The sequence below is a fragment of the Vanrija albida genome (genome assembly GCF_041260175.1).
Source record: "Vanrija albida strain AlHP1 chromosome Unknown contig_4, whole genome shotgun sequence".
NCBI lineage: Eukaryota > Fungi > Basidiomycota > Tremellomycetes > Trichosporonales > Trichosporonaceae > Vanrija > Vanrija albida.
Window position 1 is genome coordinate 1873169 of NW_027191423.1, and position 17452 is coordinate 1890620.

At 65.0% G+C, this 17452-nt stretch overlaps 10 protein-coding genes across 10 annotated transcripts; 5 read left to right on the forward strand and 5 right to left on the reverse strand.

Moving 5' to 3' along the window:
- Positions 1-110: 110 nt before the first annotated feature.
- On the reverse strand, positions 111-1187 carry Q8F55_005459 (uncharacterized protein; the record flags this gene model as incomplete). The annotated part of the gene is made up of 1 exon (XM_069353948.1): positions 111-1187. One exon carries the CDS (start codon positions 1185-1187, stop codon positions 111-113), a length of 1077 nt encoding a protein of 358 aa, XP_069208590.1.
- An 856-nt stretch (positions 1188-2043) lies between these two features.
- Positions 2044-2396, reverse strand: Q8F55_005460 (uncharacterized protein; the record flags this gene model as incomplete). The annotated part of the gene is made up of 2 exons (XM_069353949.1): positions 2044-2161; positions 2305-2396. The coding sequence occupies 2 exons, from the start codon at positions 2394-2396 to the stop codon at positions 2044-2046; spliced, it is 210 nt and encodes a 69-aa protein (XP_069208591.1).
- A 617-nt stretch (positions 2397-3013) lies between these two features.
- On the reverse strand, positions 3014-4406 carry Q8F55_005461 (uncharacterized protein; the record flags this gene model as incomplete). Its single annotated transcript, XM_069353950.1, has 5 exons — positions 3014-3180; positions 3227-3282; positions 3333-3436; positions 3610-4214; positions 4298-4406. The coding sequence occupies 5 exons, from the start codon at positions 4404-4406 to the stop codon at positions 3014-3016; spliced, it is 1041 nt and encodes a 346-aa protein (XP_069208592.1).
- Positions 4407-5194: 788 nt separating this feature from the next.
- On the forward strand, positions 5195-5987 carry Q8F55_005462 (uncharacterized protein; the record flags this gene model as incomplete). The annotated part of the gene is made up of 3 exons (XM_069353951.1): positions 5195-5428; positions 5542-5651; positions 5690-5987. The coding sequence occupies 3 exons, from the start codon at positions 5195-5197 to the stop codon at positions 5985-5987; spliced, it is 642 nt and encodes a 213-aa protein (XP_069208593.1).
- A 250-nt stretch (positions 5988-6237) lies between these two features.
- Positions 6238-6502, forward strand: Q8F55_005463 (uncharacterized protein; the record flags this gene model as incomplete). The annotated part of the gene is made up of 2 exons (XM_069353952.1): positions 6238-6332; positions 6367-6502. 2 exons carry the CDS (start codon positions 6238-6240, stop codon positions 6500-6502), a joined length of 231 nt encoding a protein of 76 aa, XP_069208594.1.
- Positions 6503-7499: 997 nt separating this feature from the next.
- On the forward strand, positions 7500-8763 carry Q8F55_005464 (uncharacterized protein; the record flags this gene model as incomplete). Its single annotated transcript, XM_069353953.1, has 7 exons — positions 7500-7515; positions 7556-7664; positions 7700-7811; positions 7883-7974; positions 8009-8071; positions 8107-8665; positions 8698-8763. 7 exons carry the CDS (start codon positions 7500-7502, stop codon positions 8761-8763), a joined length of 1017 nt encoding a protein of 338 aa, XP_069208595.1.
- A 167-nt stretch (positions 8764-8930) lies between these two features.
- Positions 8931-9689, reverse strand: Q8F55_005465 (uncharacterized protein; the record flags this gene model as incomplete). The annotated part of the gene is made up of 1 exon (XM_069353954.1): positions 8931-9689. One exon carries the CDS (start codon positions 9687-9689, stop codon positions 8931-8933), a length of 759 nt encoding a protein of 252 aa, XP_069208596.1.
- Positions 9690-10443: 754 nt separating this feature from the next.
- On the forward strand, positions 10444-11765 carry Q8F55_005466 (uncharacterized protein; the record flags this gene model as incomplete). The annotated part of the gene is made up of 4 exons (XM_069353955.1): positions 10444-10840; positions 10873-11152; positions 11187-11539; positions 11572-11765. 4 exons carry the CDS (start codon positions 10444-10446, stop codon positions 11763-11765), a joined length of 1224 nt encoding a protein of 407 aa, XP_069208597.1.
- Positions 11766-13350: 1585 nt separating this feature from the next.
- Positions 13351-15135, forward strand: Q8F55_005467 (uncharacterized protein; the record flags this gene model as incomplete). The annotated part of the gene is made up of 3 exons (XM_069353956.1): positions 13351-13500; positions 13580-13718; positions 14000-15135. 3 exons carry the CDS (start codon positions 13351-13353, stop codon positions 15133-15135), a joined length of 1425 nt encoding a protein of 474 aa, XP_069208598.1.
- Positions 15136-15363: 228 nt separating this feature from the next.
- Q8F55_005468 (uncharacterized protein) lies at positions 15364-16075 on the reverse strand (the record flags this gene model as incomplete). The annotated part of the gene is made up of 3 exons (XM_069353957.1): positions 15364-15488; positions 15565-15866; positions 16016-16075. The coding sequence occupies 3 exons, from the start codon at positions 16073-16075 to the stop codon at positions 15383-15385; spliced, it is 468 nt and encodes a 155-aa protein (XP_069208599.1). The 3' UTR covers positions 15364-15382.
- Between the last annotated feature and the right edge of the window lie 1377 nt (positions 16076-17452).

Genomic DNA, 17452 nt, shown 5'->3' on the forward strand with positions numbered 1-17452 from the left:
TTTCATCCTCTACTGGCTCAACCATCCCCCACCCGACACTTCTCGGCGACTCAACGCCTAACCATGCATATCCTACAACAGTTGCGCAATCCAGCATGCTTGGCAGTCGGCTATATCTCGGCTGGCTCGCTCGTCTGGTCGGGGAGGATCCGCACGCTCGACCCAGCAGCCCCCTGGTCAATCAGATCCTGGTGGTAGATGGCCGCGACGTCGGGGTGGGCCCTCAGCCGGCCCTTGAGCGCGTTCCAGCCATACAGGTCAAAGTACGGATTCTTGGGGTCGCGCGCGCGGGGGCGGGCCTTGGCCTTGAGCGGCGCAGGCAGGTCGATGATGGGGAACTGCGAGTCGAGGCTGGGGTTGTAGAAGAAGGGCACCGAGATGCGCTCGCCCGGCGCGAGCGGGGATACGACGCGGTGCCGCGTCGCGCGCAGATACCCCTGCGTGCACATCTCGAGCAGCTCGCCAATGTTGACGATAAACGCGCGCGGGACTGGCGGCGCGTCGATCCACTCGCCGTCCCTCCGCAGGACCTGCAGCCCGCCGACCCCGGGCTCGACCCACAGCAGGGTGAGCACGCCGGCGTCGTTGTGCGCGCCGACGCCCTGGCTCGGCCTCTCAGTCCCGGGGTAGCGCACAATCTTGAGCAGGGTGAACGGGTCGCCGAAGTGGTCGTCAAAGTACGAGGCGCCGGCGCCGAGCGCGATCGCCCAGTTGCGCAGGAGCTTGCGCGCGACGACGCACAGCGCGCGCTGCCACTCCTCGGCCGTCTGCCGCAGCTCGGGCAGCCCCTCGGGCCACTGGTTGGGGCCCACGAGGCGCTTGTACGCCGGCGCGGCGGCGTCGGTCACGACCTCGGCCTCGCGGCAGATGTCAATCTGCTCGCGCCAGTCGACCTTGCCGTACGTCTGCTCGTCGCCGAGGCGCGTGTACCCGCGGAACTGGGGCGACTTGTGGTTGCGGATCGCGAGCTTGTCCTCGTCTGGCAGGGCGAAGAACTCGCGCGAGACGCGCAGCATGCGCGCCTCGAGCTCGGGCGAGACCCCCGTGCCGGTCAGGTAGAAGAAGCCGATCTCGTGGGTGACGCGCGTGAGCTCGTCGCGGAAGCGCTGCGCCGCGTCCTCGCCCTGGTCGAGGAGGGAGAGGTCGAGGATGGGGAGGGCGGTGAGTGGGGGAGAGGCGATGGTCATGGCGGGGGAGAGCGAGCGCAGCGAGCGACCACAACGAGTTGGCGAGGGCGTGTTGCCTCTAGTAAGAGACAAGAGACAAGAGTCAAGAGTCAAGGCGAAGTCTCGCCGGCTTTCGACCACGGTGCGTCATTGCGTCGATGACGAGCTCATGCAACAGGGGCCAAAATAGCCAAAGCCGCAGGCACATGGACACTGCGTCCCGAACGTGTCCTCGCACACCGACGTGCACTCAGTGCTTGTTGTTCGAGTCAGCTCGCTGAGGGCCGTGGGTGCCATTGATCTTGGCCGGGGATTTCGGGGTGAGTGGGCGAGGGAGGAAGTGATGGCCCGCGCTGGCAAATGCACGAGCTGGGCTGCTGAGAACGCTGCGGCCTTGAAGAGAATGGTGTGGTCCTGGGCAGAACAATAAGACGAGGTTGCTTGGGCTTGGCCTTGAGTCACAAGCAGCCAAAGCTGAGCAACACGCCCGCGGCGGCCATCCCCCCTCCCCCCCCCCCCCCCCCCCCCCTCCCCCCCAGGTCGGCAGTACCTCTCCGCGGGCCAGTGCGACCCATAACCAACGCGTACCAGCGTACAGTGCTGCGCGTTCGCGGGCAACAGAGCACTGTCGACGAGCACCGCGATGGAGGAGCGAGCAGTCGAACGACAGTTGCAACCATTTCCCGCGCCGCGATTGGCCGCGCCGCCGTCTCCCGGCTCGGCCCGACATCAACCATCCACTCTGCCATCTGCTCTGCAGCACGTCTATGCATTCATGCCTATTCACTTTTGCGCGCGCGCCGCATGTGCAGCCAGAGGGCTACCACGTGTGCGGGGAATCGCCGCTCGCTGCGCTCGCTCGCGGCTCACGCCGCGCTTAGTTTCCGCGGGCCTTGTCCTGCGAGATCTTGGTCGCGATGAAGGGGAGCGAGAAGCCGATCGTGCCGTAGATGGCGACCTTGATCGCGAGCGCCTTGTTGCCGCCGGGGATGGTCCTGCGGCGTGAGTACGGCGCCGAGCGGAGCGAGGCGCGGCGGAGGGGAGGGGGCGGGAGCTTGAGGGAAGGGAGGGGGGAAGGATGGGGGGAGGGCGGGTCCTACGGCATGCCCCGACGCCGACGCACGCCGACGCAACTCACTGGTCGACCTTGTTCTCGACGTGCAGCGCGCGCACCTGCATCTTCTGGGCGGCGCGGGTCGCGCGGACGGCGGAGCGGAGGACGAGGGACATTGCGGCGGGTTGGTGGTGGGGGGTGGTGGAGTGGTGGTGGTGGGCGGTTGAGTGGTGGTGGTGTGGTGGGAGATTTGCACCCCCTCCTCTCTCCCCCGTCCGTCCATCCCCCTCCCACTGGCTGCCCCCCCCTGCTCCCCCGACACATCGCGAGCCGGCCCGTCCCCGCCCGAGGCTGTGGTGGCGGTGAGTCACCTGGCGTCGTCGTGGCGTGGCTTGGGCCTTGGGTCAGGTGGGTGGGCGGCCGGCGGGCTGGCGGGCGGGCGTCAGTGCTGGCCTCGGTCAGTCGGTCAGTGTATCAGTGCCATTTTCTGCGCACAGGCTGTGCGTGGCCGATGGGCTCGACGCGCTTGTTGGTCGTGAGCGGGCGGATGGTGGTGAGGAGAGAGGAGAGTTGTGACCGTCATCGACATTTTCCGACGGGCGCCGACGCGTTTGCACGCGCGCCCCCCCCCCCCCCCCGGGCCCCTCGTCAAACTGGCAATTGCTACATCGGCATGGTACAGATATCGCCGCTGCGTGGGTCGGGACTAGATGGTGCGTACTGTATGACGGAGGTGGAGAATGGTGGCGACACTGCTGTGTGCAGGCGGGCAGGCGGGTGCAGGCTCAGGCCACTAGTGCTCCAATGGCACGCGCTGGGCGAGCTCGGCACGCGCCTTCCTGTGCCAGTCGGGGTCGGCGTCGCGGCGCTGCAGCTCCTTGAGCCACTGCTGGTACTTTGCGTCCGAGCCGTAGATTGCGTCAAAGAGGCCGATGGGGCCAAAGTTCTCGGTGTATGCGTCTGGCCCGTCAGTAGCGGGACAAACAAGGCGCCGGAGCAAACTCACAGTGGTGCCAGTCGTGGCTGAGCGCGTCGTACAGGCCGGGGATGTTGTAGTCCGAGCTGTGGTGTGAGCACGATGTGGCACAGGGAGGGAGGGCCGCTCGACTTACTGCGTCGCCAGGGTGCCACAGGACAGCGAGTTGAAGAACATGACGAGCATGCCCCAGTGCGTGTCCATGATGAGGAAGCCGAGAATGATGGGGAAGAGGTTGGACTGGGAGCGTTAGTGCCACTGCTCTGCCGGCGCCGTCGCCGCGCCGCTCTGCCGCGGCCACTCGACGGCTGTGGAATAGACGAGAGCTGGTTGGCGCAGCTGTGGAGCCGTTTGCCACCGGCCTTCCCTTCCCCGCCGCCACGCCTCCAATTCAACCCACGCCGCATACTCACGACAAGGTGCTCGGTCATGGTCGCATACGTCGACGCGAACGCGACGGGTGCCGTGAACTGGTGGTGCAGCTTGTGGATGCTGGCATACAGGCGCTTGTGGTGGCACAGGCGGTGGATGTAGAAGAAGCCGGCCTCCTCGCAGAAGAGTGCAAAGAAGTAGATGCCGACGGTGGCCCAGGCGCCCGGCAGGTCCTCGTACCGGGTCGTCATGTTCTTGAAGCGGGCAATGGCCAGCGTGAGCGGGAGGTTGACAAAGATGAAGTTGCGGATGTTGATGGGCAGGATCTGCTTGTAGTCGTCGAGCGTGATGCGCTTGTCAGGCTGGATCTTGTACTTCTTGACGAGGTTGTGGAGCGGGTCGATCAGGTCAAAGGCCATGAAGACGAACCCGCCGGTGAAGTAGACGGCCGTTGTGATGCCCAGCGTCCACCAGACGTTGATCTGCCACGGCGTGTAGTTTGCATTGAGCCAGGTGTAGAACTGCTTTGCGTAGATCGACTTGTTGAAGATGATCGTGCCGGCGATGAAGGCGATAACGGGGGTCAGGTTGAGGATCGAGTAGTGGTTCTTGCGCGTCAGAGGCGACACGCCCCACTTGTGCTCCTCTGCGACGTGGTCAGCTCGCTGTCGTCTCGCCGCCGCCGCCGCCGCCGCCGCCGCCGCCGCCGCCGGCGCAGACGCGACTCACTGCCGTTGTATGGCTGTGGCTCGGACTTTTCCGCCTTGCCGTTCGCCACTGCGCCGTTCGCATGGCCGTTGCCGTTGGTGGCCGTCGCCGTCTTTGTTGTGGTCGCCATCTCGTGTCGCGCCAGTCGTGCCGTCTAGAGAGGGATGAATGGATGGAGAATGCGCCGCCGAGACCGTCTGGCCAAGTGTTTTGGCCCTCTTATTGAAAGCCCGACGCTCGGCGTCCCGTCGCAAATGTGACCATGCTACACCTGCCTAGTTCCGGTTATCTTGTTCTTGTCACCCACGTAGGCACCACGCCCAGGCCGGGGACGCGTCCTCGGTCGGTCGGTAGTAACGATGCCCGAGTAAGATACGGACAGTGGCCGCGTGCAGACGCGGGATAATGGCATGCAGCATCGACAGCCGCGTGTCTGAGCACAAGTGGGCAGCCAGATCCTTGGCAGATGCAGGCGAGCGGCGGCGGCGACACTCGGAGCTTGTCCAGAAAAAGAGAATGACGTATTGATGGGCAAAACGGACAAAAGGATGCGCGCCGGCGAGCAATGATGATGCGCAGCCTGTTGACATTGCTTAAAGCTACCGTGATCGTCGCGTGTCGAGCTCGACGACTGCCATGCGCGTGCCATGCTCGAGCCATGCATCGTGTCCTCTCTCTCGTGACCGCGCTCTCGGCGTCTGTGGTCAAGGCACAGAGGCCCGGAGACGGTCCGACACTCCTCCGAGCCAGCTCCGCAAAGCGGCTCCGGCCTCCACCAGCCAGCCAGCCAGCAGCCCCACGTTCGGAGGTCTGTGTTCCGTCTCCACACCCAGCCCCACCCCCGTCCACCTTGGCGACAGGACAAGAGCTGCAGCTTAGCCAATGCATCTTGGCATCGATCCATCACCCACTGACACCATGACCACCGTGCCATTCACCGACGCCCGCTGGAAGCCGCTGCACGCCGAGCACAAGCTCGACGGCAAGCCGCAGGACGACGGCGCCATCTTCGCGGGCAAGACGACGGGCGGCACCGACTGGTGGCGCACGACTGAGCGCGACTCGAGCGACGGCCCGACCCTCGGCTTTGAGCGCGAGATTGGCGACGGGTTCGAGATTAGCGTCGAGCTGTTTGTCGAGCCGCGCGTGCAGGTGAGTCGGCGGGACGGACGGATGGGTGGGCGGGGCTAACTCTTCGCAGTAGTGAGTAGCGACGAGACAGCGCTGCCGCCCGCGACACGTCGCACTAACCCCGCAGCGACCAGGCCGCCATCTTCCTCTGGATCTCGCCGACGCAGTGGATCAAGGCCGGCATCGAGTACGACAACGGCGCGCTGTGGAACGGCGCCGTCGTGTGCAACCCGTACTCTGACTGGTGAGACTGGCGTCCCTCTTACCCGACTCACACCCCAGGTCCATCTCCAAGCGCAGGCTGTACGACTCGCCCAAGTTCACGATTGTGTGCCTGCCCAACGAGCTCAAGGTGTTCCACGGCGACGACATGATCCGCGAGGTCAAGTGGTTCGGCCCGACGGAGGGCAACGACGCAAAGGGCTCCGAGGGCGCCAAGGCCAAGGCGTTTGTCGGCGTCATGGCCTGCTCGCCCAAGGAGGGCGGCGCGGCCGTGAGCTTCAAGGACTTTACCGTCAAGGAGGGGTACACTGAGCGCGTTGCCGAGGTGACCAAGAGCATCGACGGCGAGGATGTGTAGGAGAAGCCTCGACAGGAGCCATATGAACAGTGTCGAACGCCAGCGCCACTGATCTCACTGATGTCCGAGCGCTCTCTGTCGTCCGAGCGCCCCACTGACCAGCGCGCGGGCCCCACGCCGATGCGACGATGCGGGGGGAGAAGCAGGCTGGACAGCACACACCATTGTCTGGATCGAGCGAAGCAGAAGCACGCCCCGACCTCTCCTTTCTCTCTCTCCCTCTCTCTCTCTCACCTCTCACCAACCAGCAATGTCCATGATCCTCCGCTCCACCTCACGCGCGCTCGCCCGCACCCCCGCCACCACCGGCACGCGCCTCGCCCACTTCGAGAATAAGGTGGACCAGTGGGTCGGCGGTGGCGAGCGAGCTCACACACAGCACGATCCCCGGCGGCATTTCGCGCAAGTCGTTCCGCATCAAGTTCCTCGTCTACACCCTCACGGGCGGCATCGTCGTGCCCGTCACCGGGTGGCTGTACCCCATCGCCAAGGCCGAGAACGGCGGGTCGCTCTAGGCGGCGCGGCGTAGCGTAGACGCAGTGTAGAACGAGAATGTAGTCGTTGGCGGCGTGGGCGGGGCGTGTGTGGAGAGGGAATTTGGGCGAGCGTGCAGAGCCGGCCTCGTTGCGCCATGGCCAGTGCGCCAACATGACGCGTGTGGGTGGGGCCCGCGAGCCGTGGCGGAGTACAGGCGGCGTTTCATGAGCGCGCGCTCTATCCTCGCCGCCAGCGGCACGGCGGCATCGACGAGGCGCCCGTCGCCCCGCCCCCACCCCGCCCCCGCTATCGTGCTCCACCGAGCCAGTTCAGCACGCCTTCTTCTCGCCGATGCCAAGCCAACCCCACAGCGATGCAGGCGGCCGCTCGGCGGCCTGGAGATAGCGTGCGGGCGCCGAGAGGCGGCAGGGTTGAAGGAGCATTGTGGACGGGCTTGGCTTGTGGCTGAGTGGCTGTAGCTGTGCTGTCTTTTTCGCAGAGGCGCAAAGTGAGCCGCGTCAGTTTATCAGCAGCCAGGCGTGCGACGCGACTGGTCTTGGGGGCACGACATGCCCAGCGCATGCTGTGCTATGCTTTGTAGCTGGGGCAGCAATGGGGGAGCAACACAAGGTGGAACAAACGTGCGGCATCGGCACACGCTCCGGTCGGCACCGAGCGTCGGTGGCCGAGATGCCGCCTCGCTTGGTGCCGCTTCGGCACGACTCCAGGGCGAATGGGAACTCCGGGCGCAATCTTGTCAAGCGGTGCAAACATCACCCAGCTGCAGAGGGCACGGCAGCAGAGCGGGCTGTTGACACCTTGTTAGCGGAGCGAGCTGCTGCGGAGCAGACTCTGGGGCCGAGCGGAACCGCGGCCTGCTCGTCGGGCCTGTGCCAAGCCTCGCTCTGTTTTTGCAGAGCAGTCGTGAGAAGAGTAGAGGCGACTTGCAAGCGTCTGTCGCGACCACCTGCCTCTTAACGTCCACTGCGGCGTGCTCTCGTCTCCTACTGCCCGCTCTCGTCGTCCCCCCGCGCCATGAGCTTCACCCAGTGTATGTCGGCCCGCGGGCGCGCCTGACCCACCCACCCCAGCGTGCACAAACTACACGTGCAACCCTGTCGTCGGGTCGCCCAACCTCGCCTCGGGCGAGGTAGAGTACACGGCCTACGGGTACATGGTCAACCATGGCAGCGTGTATGCGTGAGTGTGCGTGGCCGGCTGGCTGCTGACCGCAGCTTCCTGGTGCTCTTCTGCCTCTCGTTCGGCGTGCACGTCCTCCAGACGGCTTACTACCGCAAGATATACACCCTCTTCACGCTCGGCATGGGGTGTGGGCGTGAGTCTGCGGCAGAGGGCAGCACTGACGCGCAGTTGAGGCCGTTGGCGTACGTCTGCAAGAGGTGCACAGCTAACGACAGTGGGGCGGCCGCCTCTGGTCGATCCAGACGACCGACTGGGTGCCCGCGCTCGGCGGATACTGGGAGGAGAATGGCTCGGGCTTCATCATGCAGTGGGTGGGCGGCGCCGACGAATGCTGATGGCAGGATCGTGTGCCTCGTCATCGCGCCGACGTTCTTCAGCGCCGCAAACTACATCTTCCTCGGCAAGTGAGTACCCCCGCCCGGCGCCAGCTCACGGCCAGCCTCGTGCGCGAGACAGGGGGCCGGTACACCTCCATCACGCCGGCGTCCATCTCGTGGCTGTTCACGTTTGCCGACTTCATCTGCCTCGTGATCCAGGGCATTGGCGGCGGGATCACGGGCACGGCAAACGAGTACGACCAGCTCAAGAACGGCATGAACATCATGGCGATTGGCGTGATCGCGCAGATGGTCGTTACTGTCATCTTCATCGTGCTCTTCGCCGAGTTTGCGTGGCGCTACAAGGCCAGCAGGCCGGCGCGCCGCCAGCGCGACCTGCTCATCTGGGCCAAGTGGCTGCGCTGCTGTGGCCGCCGGAAGAGCCAGGCCGTTGCTGCAGGGGAGGAGGAGAAGGAGGGCGAGGTGGCGGCCCCCGGTAGCAGCGAGCCCAGCCGCCGCCTCATGTGGATCGCGCAGGCCGTCCTCGCCTTCGCTACCGTCCTCATCATCATCCGCTCGGTGTACCGCGCCATCGAGCTCCTCAGCTTCAGCAACCACAACAAGTCGAGCTCGATCTACTACAACCAGGCGGCGTTCATCGCGCTCGACGCGGCCATGATGGTGGGTTCGGGGCGGGGCGTCGCTGACCACAGTTCATCCTCGTGCTCACGTACAACATTGTGCACCCCGGCCTCATCAACGGCCGGCCTCTGTTCTAGGCGCGGTGCGTCTGGCAAAAGTTCTCGGCCGCGGCGCCGTACACATAGACTCATGTAGACCCCCTGCTTGCATCCTAGACTCATGTTGCATCTCTAGACTCGTGTTGCATCTCTAGACTCTCGCATCTATGCCCGTTGCCGGGCGATGGGAGCCGCCCAACCCAGCCCTAGTCGAACAGCGGCGCGTACTCCTCCTGCCAGTCACGCACGCCGGCGATATCCCCCGCGACGCCCTCGTCCTCGGCGATCGGCTGCCACGTCGGGCGGCTCCGAATGCGGTCGGTGTACGCCTGGAGGTTGGGGAACCGCTTGGCGATGAGCTGGTGGATGACGGGCTCCCACGTCGTCGTGACGGTGAACACAAAGTCGATGACGGTGAGGTCGTCACCGGCGAGGTACGCGTGCTTGCCCAGCTCGCCCTCGAGCACGGTGAGGTTCGCGACGATGCGGCGGAGCGCGAGCTTGCGCACGCCGCGCACCTCGGCCGGGTCGGCCACCACGGGCGCGGGGAGCGCGTCGCCCTTCGCGACGACGGCCTGCAGGGGCCCGTCCTCCATCTCGCGCACGACCTGCAGCCAGTCGCGCATGGCGGGCAGGTGCGAGTTCACGAGGAACGTGTACGTCTCGAGGAACTTTGCGCGGCCCGGGCTGCCGGGAGCGGGGAGGAGGCTGGCGTCGGGGTGCGTCTCGCCGAGGTAGAGCGCGATGGCGCCCGACTCGGTGAGCGGGGTCTGCGCGTCGCCGATGAGCAGCGTCGGGATGCGGCCCTTGGGGTTGAGCGCGCGGTATGCCGGGTCGCGCTGCTCCTCGGTGCCGCGCGAGACGTTGACCTTGATGTAGGTGTACGGCGCACCCAGCTCGGCTAGCAGCCAGCGGATCGACGTCGACGCAGTGTTGGGCCAGCCGTAGAGCGTGTACTTTGTCATTGTGGGTTGGGGTGAGGTGAGCTGGGGGTAAGCTGTGGTTAAGTAAGGCTTCGGTGGTCGGTGGGGGTGTCGGGCCGCTCGCTTTGCGGGCCGAAAGGGGTTCGACAGGGAGATGATAAGCCGTGGCGGGCGACGTCCGACGGCACGGACGCGTCGTGCTTTGCTGAGAGAGCAGAGTCGGGAGCGCACTGTGTAAGCTCGAGGACCAGTCAGTGGTCCAGCCCCGGTGCAGGTGCTGTACGACGGCATGCCGCCGAGGTGATGCATTGTTGATGATGCATGATGCGGAGTCTCGGCGCCAACAAGCATGACCCGTGAGCGGACCGGACTCGCCGACGGCCTGATCTGCACACGCACGCCGCAACGCCCTCGGTGGCCTACATAAGCCACACCTTGCGCCTTATCCACCCCTCTCATCGTCTCTTTCCTCAACCACCCCCGGCATGCCGAGTGCTCTCTACCGATGTCACCCCGAGCCCACCCCAAGCCCACTCACCTCGGCAGAGTCCGACGTTGCGGAGTCCCCACAGCACGTGGTGCCATTGTTGACGTCGCCAAATTGGCCATTCCCGCCAGACTATATCCCATTGCTAGCTGACCATCGCCCATCCGGCCCCATCACTTTCCTCCTCGGCGCTGCAGAGCGCGATTGGGGCACGCAGCGGGACACTGAGCACAGTTTTAGCGACGAGACGCGGCCAGCAGCTGAGCGAAAGTCTCCCTCCCACTCACGCCCCACCTCGCCACCGCAGCCATGACCACCACGCCGCCCACCGACCCGCCCTACATCTCGTCGTGCACCCCGCAGCCGGTGCGCGTCGAGCACACGCACGCCGACGGGAGCAAGGAGCACAAGGTCCTCGTGCTCGGCACGGGCGGGACGATCGCGTCCGAGCCCACGTCGGAGGGGTACAAGCCCATCTCGGAGCTGTGGGCCCGCAACGTCTTCTTCAAGCGGATCCGACAGCATCCGCAGCTGTCTGACGCGCCGCCGTCGAGCTTCAACGCCGAGGTGGTCAGCACGCCCGTGGGCAAGAACCTGCGGTACCCTGCGCTCCGGACGCCGCCGCTCGACGAGCACGACAACACGGTGCTCTACGAGATCCTCGACCTCGAGAACCACATGGACAGCAGCGAGATGCAGCCTTCTGGTGCGTGGCGCCTGGGGTGGTGCTGACTCCAGACTGGAACAAGATTGCCGAGCTTATCCACGAGAACTGGGACGCGTACGAGGGCTTCGTCGTGCTCTCTGGCACCGACACGCTGGCGTACACGTCGTCCATTTTGACGTTCCTGTTCGCTGGAGCCGGCAAGCCAATCGTTGTGACGGGCGCGCAGATCCCCCTGCGCGAGCCGCGCAGCGACGGGTGGTACAACCTCCTCGAGAGCTTGTTGGTCGCCGGCACGCTGCCGTTCGCCGGTGTCAGCGTCGTGTTCTACCACCAGGCATTGCAGGGCTGCAGGTGGGTGGTGGCGTGGGGCTACACTGACGACCAGAGCAACAAAGTCGTCGCCCAACCTCCTCAAGGCCTTTGAGACCCCGTCGGTCCCGGCGTGGATCAACCTCAACGTCAAGGTGACGGCCCTGCCCGACCTGCAGCGCCGCGACGACACGCCCCCGCCGCCACTCGTCACGCTCGAGTCGTTCCCCACCGTGCTCAGCTGCGCCATCTACCCCGGCATCACGGGATCGGTGCTAGCCGCGCAGATCCACTCGATGCCGACGTGCAAGGCGGTTATCGTGTCCGCCTTCGGGTCGGGCAACCTCCCCATCAAGGAGGAGACAGGCGTGCTCCAGGCGCTCGAGGCGGCCGTCAAGCGCGAGATTCTCGTCGTCGTCATCTCGACATGTGAGTCGCGTCTGGGACAAGCTGACGCCGAGGCCACGTTCCCAACATCTACCCCCTGTACGCGCTCGGCGTGCGCCTCTTGTCCGTCGGCGTGCTCCCCGGCTTTGACATGACGCACGAGGCAGCGTTCGCAAAGTCTATCTGGCTCGTCTCGCGCAAGGACCTGAGCTTCAAGCAGCGCCAGGAGCTGTGGCAGACGCCGATCGCGGGCGAGATGACGATTTGAGGCGGCTACGACACTGTACCTTCCAGCATGTATGACATACCCACGGCGCCTCGCTGCACAAGTGGTGCGAGCACATGGCGAATGGCCGGCGGCAGCACACGGGGGACACTTCCGGCCGCCTCCGGCCCTGAACTCAGCACCATCGCGCACTCAGCCCGCTTGGCCTGAACTCGTCGAATCAGAGGCCTTGGCGCATGCTGCGTCGCACCTGGCGTGCGGCCTTGTCTTGTCGCGGTGTGCTCTTCCGTCCTCTTGGTGATGGCAGAAGCGACCCAGTTGACGAGCGAGGGAGCGAGGTAGAATGTCACGATGTGCTGTGTGACTTTGGCGTTGGATTTATTCAAGAGCGTGCTGGTTGCGCTGCTAGCTCTCTCCATCTCGACCATATCGCCATGTCCTCCTTACCGCAGGGTGGACGCACCGCCAGCACCAGGCCTGCAGCCAACCTGTAGGCAGCCACTGACCCAGACGCCCCCCTCCCCCTCTCCAACTACGTGCTGCTGCCAGCCCAGTGTAGCCCGCCCAGCTTACAGGCATCCCTCCCCTCCGCCATCGGTGTCCACACAGCGGTGACGGCCCAGCGAGCTCGCCGAAGCCTTGCCTGGTGGTAGCCGCAGCCAACCGCCGTCGTCCTCAACCGCCCAACCCCCTCCCCCCTGCCACCAGACACCAGCCGATCATCCCATCCCATCACGTCCCACCCCCCGCCCATGTGTCCTCACATGTGTCCAGCCCGCCCTACCCTGGTGCGAGGTGGCGCTCAGACACGACGGCCGGAACCTGTCGCGGCGTGTCGTCGTCGACGGGCCCACCGTGTCGCCGACGGAGTGCGCTCCGCTCGAAAAATCGCTCTAGGCGCGGTTTGCATCAGCTAGGCGCGCTCGGTGCGGCAAAGGGCATTCGGATTCAGGAATGACCCGACTGGACGCCGAGCTCGCTTGGTTGAAATCATCCGGCCTGCCAAGACAATTTTTCAGTGATCGTCCGCCGGCACCTCTGCAGCATGAGCCACCACTTGGCGCTGCGGCAAGGCTGGCCGCGCGGGTTAACGGCAGGCAGACGGCGTGCGCAGCGCAAATCAGCCTGGTTGTGGCAGGTCAGCAGGCCTGGCCCCGGCGTCGCCAGCAGGCGGGGGCGCTTCGCGCGGCTCGCCTCGCGCTTCTCCGACGAGTCGGCTTTCCTCCGCTTCGTTGCTCTCCTCTGCTCAGGGCGGGCCGACATGCGGAACTTGGCCATGTGCTCTGCTGCGTGCGGGGAGCCAGGGGTGGGGGGAGTGGGGTTGGCAGGGGTTGAGGCAATGGGCGTAGAGAGGCTTAGTGGGCCGTGTCGTGTCGTGCGAGTCAGGTCGTCGCCTACCCCTAGGCACTCGCCCTGCATCCTAAGCGAGTAGTTTGTCAGAGCAGCAGATTAGCAACAGGCCGCAGGCAGTCGGAAGGCTCGCTGGCATAGCCGAAAGAGAGCAAAGCCTCGAGCAGTCGCTGGACTGGCCGCTGGGCGCCGTGGGGGCGAGTTGGGAAGTCGGGCGGGCGGGGCAAAACGCTGCCATCTCTCTCTGTTCTGTTGCATCTACACCACCACCACCATCATGTTCGGCAAGGAGAAGCACAGCGAGAAGGAGTACGATGCGTACGCGCAGGACGTCGAGATCGCGCCGGCCGTCAACCGCGAGGGCGACGACCTGGTCTACGATGCCGTGTTCGGCGAGATCTCGGACAGCGGTCCCAACTACCGTGGTGTGAGTGGGAGGGGTCTGAAGCTGTAGCCAGCTTCGGACCCCGCATCGACCTGCAGCTGTGAACGGCGCTCATCATTAGGTCGGCCCGGTAGGCTCGTGGGTCCTCATCACAAAGGCCAACATCGGCCTCGGCATCCTCGGCATCCCGTCCGTCTTCATGACGGTCGGTCTCGTCCCGGGCATCCTCATCATCCTGGGCCTGCAGTCTGTCATTGCGTGTGAGTTTGATTGGGCGCTGTGGAGCGTCGAGGGGGGGATGTGGCTCGTGAATGCCTCTCGGCGTCTTGGGGGCGCCGCCCCGTCGCAGGCACTGAAAATTGCCCGCGGCGGTGGTTGAACCCCGAGAGTGGCGTGGCATCACGGCAAGCAGCGAGCAGCGAGCAGCGAGCAGCTTGGACGCGCCGGCATGCACGGTGGTCCTGTGTTTGAAACGTCGCATGTCGCATGCCTCCCCTTCCGGCGCTCCGAGCGAGGACCAAGGACCACACTGACCCACCAGACTGCGGCGCTCAGATCGGCCCCTTCAAGCGCCGTCACCCCGAGGTCTACGGTATCGCCGACGCGGCCTACATCCTCGGCGGACGCGTGTGGAAGGAGATCTTCTTCGTCGTCTTCTGGATCAACATGGTCATGGTCTTCTCCACCTGCATCGTGTCCATCTCGACGGCGATCAACGCCATCTCGGTGCACGCGGCGTGCACGGCCATCTGGATGGTCGTCGCGTACGTCTTTGGCATGATGCTCGGCTCGGTCCGCACCCTCGGCAAGATTACGTGGATCGGCTGGGCGGGTCTCATCTCGCTCGTCGCCTCGGTGCTCATTGTCACCATCGCCGTCGGCGTGCAGGACCGCCCGGCCGCGGCGCCGCCCGCCCCCGCGCCCTGGGACAAGGACATCAAGATCTTTGCCAGCGCCACCTTCCAGCAGGTCATGGGCGCCATCTCGACCGTGCTCTTCAGCTACGGCGCCGTGCCCTGCAACTTTTCCATCATCTCCGAGATGCGCGACCACCGCGTGTACGTCAAGTCGATGTCGTACTCGATCTTCTTCCTCACCGCCGCCTACCTCATCATCGGCTGTGTCGTCTACCACTACTGTGGCCAGTACGTGTCCTCGCCTGCGCTGGGATCCGCCGGCCCGCTCCTCAAGAAGATCTCGTACGGCATCGCGCTGCCCGCGCTCATCGCCTCGCTCACCCTCTTCGCCCACATCCCGGCCAAGCACATCTTCGTGCGCATCCTCAGCGGCTCGCCCCACCTCACCTCCAACACCCCGACCCACTGGATCACCTGGGAGCTCTGCATCCTCGCTGGCAGCACACTCGGCTACATCCTCGCCTCGGCCGTCCCGACGTTCGGCGCCATCATCGGCCTGATCGGCTCGGTCGTCGTCCCTCTTACTGCCATCTGCCCGTACCCCGTCATGTGGTGGCACGACAACTTCCGCTTCAAGCCGAGCAACGAGCGCACCGCCAAGCTGTGGCTCGGCCTCGTTCTCAACTTCCTCATCTTCCTCATCGGTCTCTTCATATGGGTCGCGGGTACGTGGGCCGCCGTCAAGGACATCATTGCGGCGAGCGCCACGACCGGCCCTTGGACCTGCAAGGACAACTCGGGCAGTGTCAAGGAGGAATAGGCGTGATGGGCTGTTTGCTGGGCTAGTTGCGTCAGGCTTAGCATAGGACTGTGTATAGTAGTAGTAAAGCATGGTATTAGCATTGCGAGTGTCAAGTCTGTGAGCGAGCGGAGCGAGTGAGCAGCTCTGACGTGTTCAACCGGTGGACATCGCCGTCAGCAATCCCAAGTCGTGCCATAAGCTGGCACCATCCCGCCGCCGCTCCGCCCGCCGTCCCTCCAATGCAAAGGCTTCATGCTTGGTTCCTCTACTTGGCCTCGGGCTTGCTTCCCTCGGCCTTGGCCTCGCCGCCGGCGGCCTCGGCAGCCTGCTCGGCCTTGTACTCCTCAATGGCGGCCTCGACGACGCGGAAGCTGCGGTGGTCAGCTCTCGTCCAGTACCGCGACTCTTCCGCCCGCCGCTTCACTCCGCCCCCATCCCCACACTCACGCATTCAGGCCGACCGGGAACCCGGCGTACCCCATGATCTGGAGCATGGCCTCGCGGATCTCGACCTCGGTCAGGCCGTTGCGCAGCGCGCCCTTGGTGTGGCCCGCGAGCTCCTGGTTGTGCCCGCCGACCGCGAGCACAGTGATGACCACGAGCGAGCGGTGCTTGAGCTCGAGGCCGGGCCGGCCCCAGAGCCCGTCCCACGCATTGCGCGTCACGTACTCTTGCGCCGGGCGCGCAAACTCGGAGCTGCCCTTGGCCAGCTGCCGGTCGACGTACGGGTCGCCGAGGACGGTGCGGCGCTGCGGAGTCAGCGGGCGTGTCCCGGAGTGAGTGGGGACCGAGTCCGTCGCCTGCGGAGGTCGAGCGGACCTCGGCGTTCGGCGTGGCCACCGCCGGCGCCGGCGTCGCGAGCTACGCCGCTGCCCCCTCGGGCCAGCCTGGTACGCACCGTCTGGATGCCGCGCTGGAAGAGCACATCGAAGGCCGCTTGCTGCTCTGCGTCGGACATGGCGATGAGGATGGGATGAGTGTGGTGTCACGTCGGCCGCATCGAGTTATCAGCGGCCGACAAGGGTGGCCGGATCGACCGGTTCGCTGTGGCGGATCTACCCGACGAGTCGAGTCTGGCCACAGATGGCTGCATGACGAGTCTAGCGACGAGGTGAGGCACGGCGCTGACCGAGTAGAGTGTGGCAGCTATTGCGACTGTGGCGACATTGGCGACGCCGACAGGCATTCGGTGCTTCTGTCGGAGTTGGCGGGGTAGGCGGTACGCGATGCGCCGTGCGTTACCTGGCATGTACACAAATAGCGTGGCGCGAGCGTGGCATGAGCATGGCGCTCCCCAGTCGGCCTCGACGCGCCAGACGGTCAAGGCCTAGATATCAGAAACAGCCGCACGGCCATTGGCGTAACCTCTTGTAACGCCGGCAATGTAGCCCTCCGGCAATGTAGTGCCACTTGCTCATCTCATCTGATCAAAAGTCGGCATCGCCCCCCACACTTCCGCTGTCCGATCGTGACGCCGACTCATGGATGACCTGACCTCCGCAGGCGAAGCCAATGCGTGGACCATGTCGGTCGCCGGGTCGAGCCGCCTTGGCGCGCAGCGTTGAAGTCGGATCGCAGTCGCACTCAGACGAACGACGAGCGTGTTGCTGTCGCTGTCGTCGTTGTCGTCCTCTACATGGCCGTCCTCGTCCTCGACGCCCGTTGCTTCAGATAGCGACGGCCTCTTGACAACGAGCAGAGACCGTCGCCGAGGTGCCTTACCGCTTGTGCACCTCCCGAGATCACATCTAACGACAGCGGATCGATTGGGAGCCTCCCACATACCCTACCCCATGGAGGCTCCACGAAACAAAGCCGTGTCCACTGTGACATGCCACGGCATGTTCCAAGGCACTCCTCGGGGTCTCGCTACGAGCAAGATTATCTGTGATAACAATGTCGGAGATCAGGTCGTTCCAAGAGATTCTGTTCGGGCTAGTACAACGATGCCGACGACGACGACGCCGACGACGTAACGGTCCTCGCTTTGACGTGCGTGTGGGGCATGCGGCTCGCGGCCCCGCGTGTGGCGCATGTCCCAATGATCCTCGGCTCTTCCGCGTTCTTCGGCAGGGGGCGACTCACCCCGACTAGGTTGCAGTGCGCCCGTCGCAATCACGCACGCACGAACGCACGGCGGCTCCATCTCATCCCTCTGCGGATAGGCAGTGCCTTAGGTACGCATCAAGCAGTGGTACCGAGCAGGATCTGCTTTGGGTATGGATGACACTATGTCATGGTGACAGACCCGTCCTGCCGGCTGCCCGAACAGAGTCCATTGATTGATTGAACAAGACCCGACTCAGGGAGCCGCGGAGCACACTAGAGTTTTAGC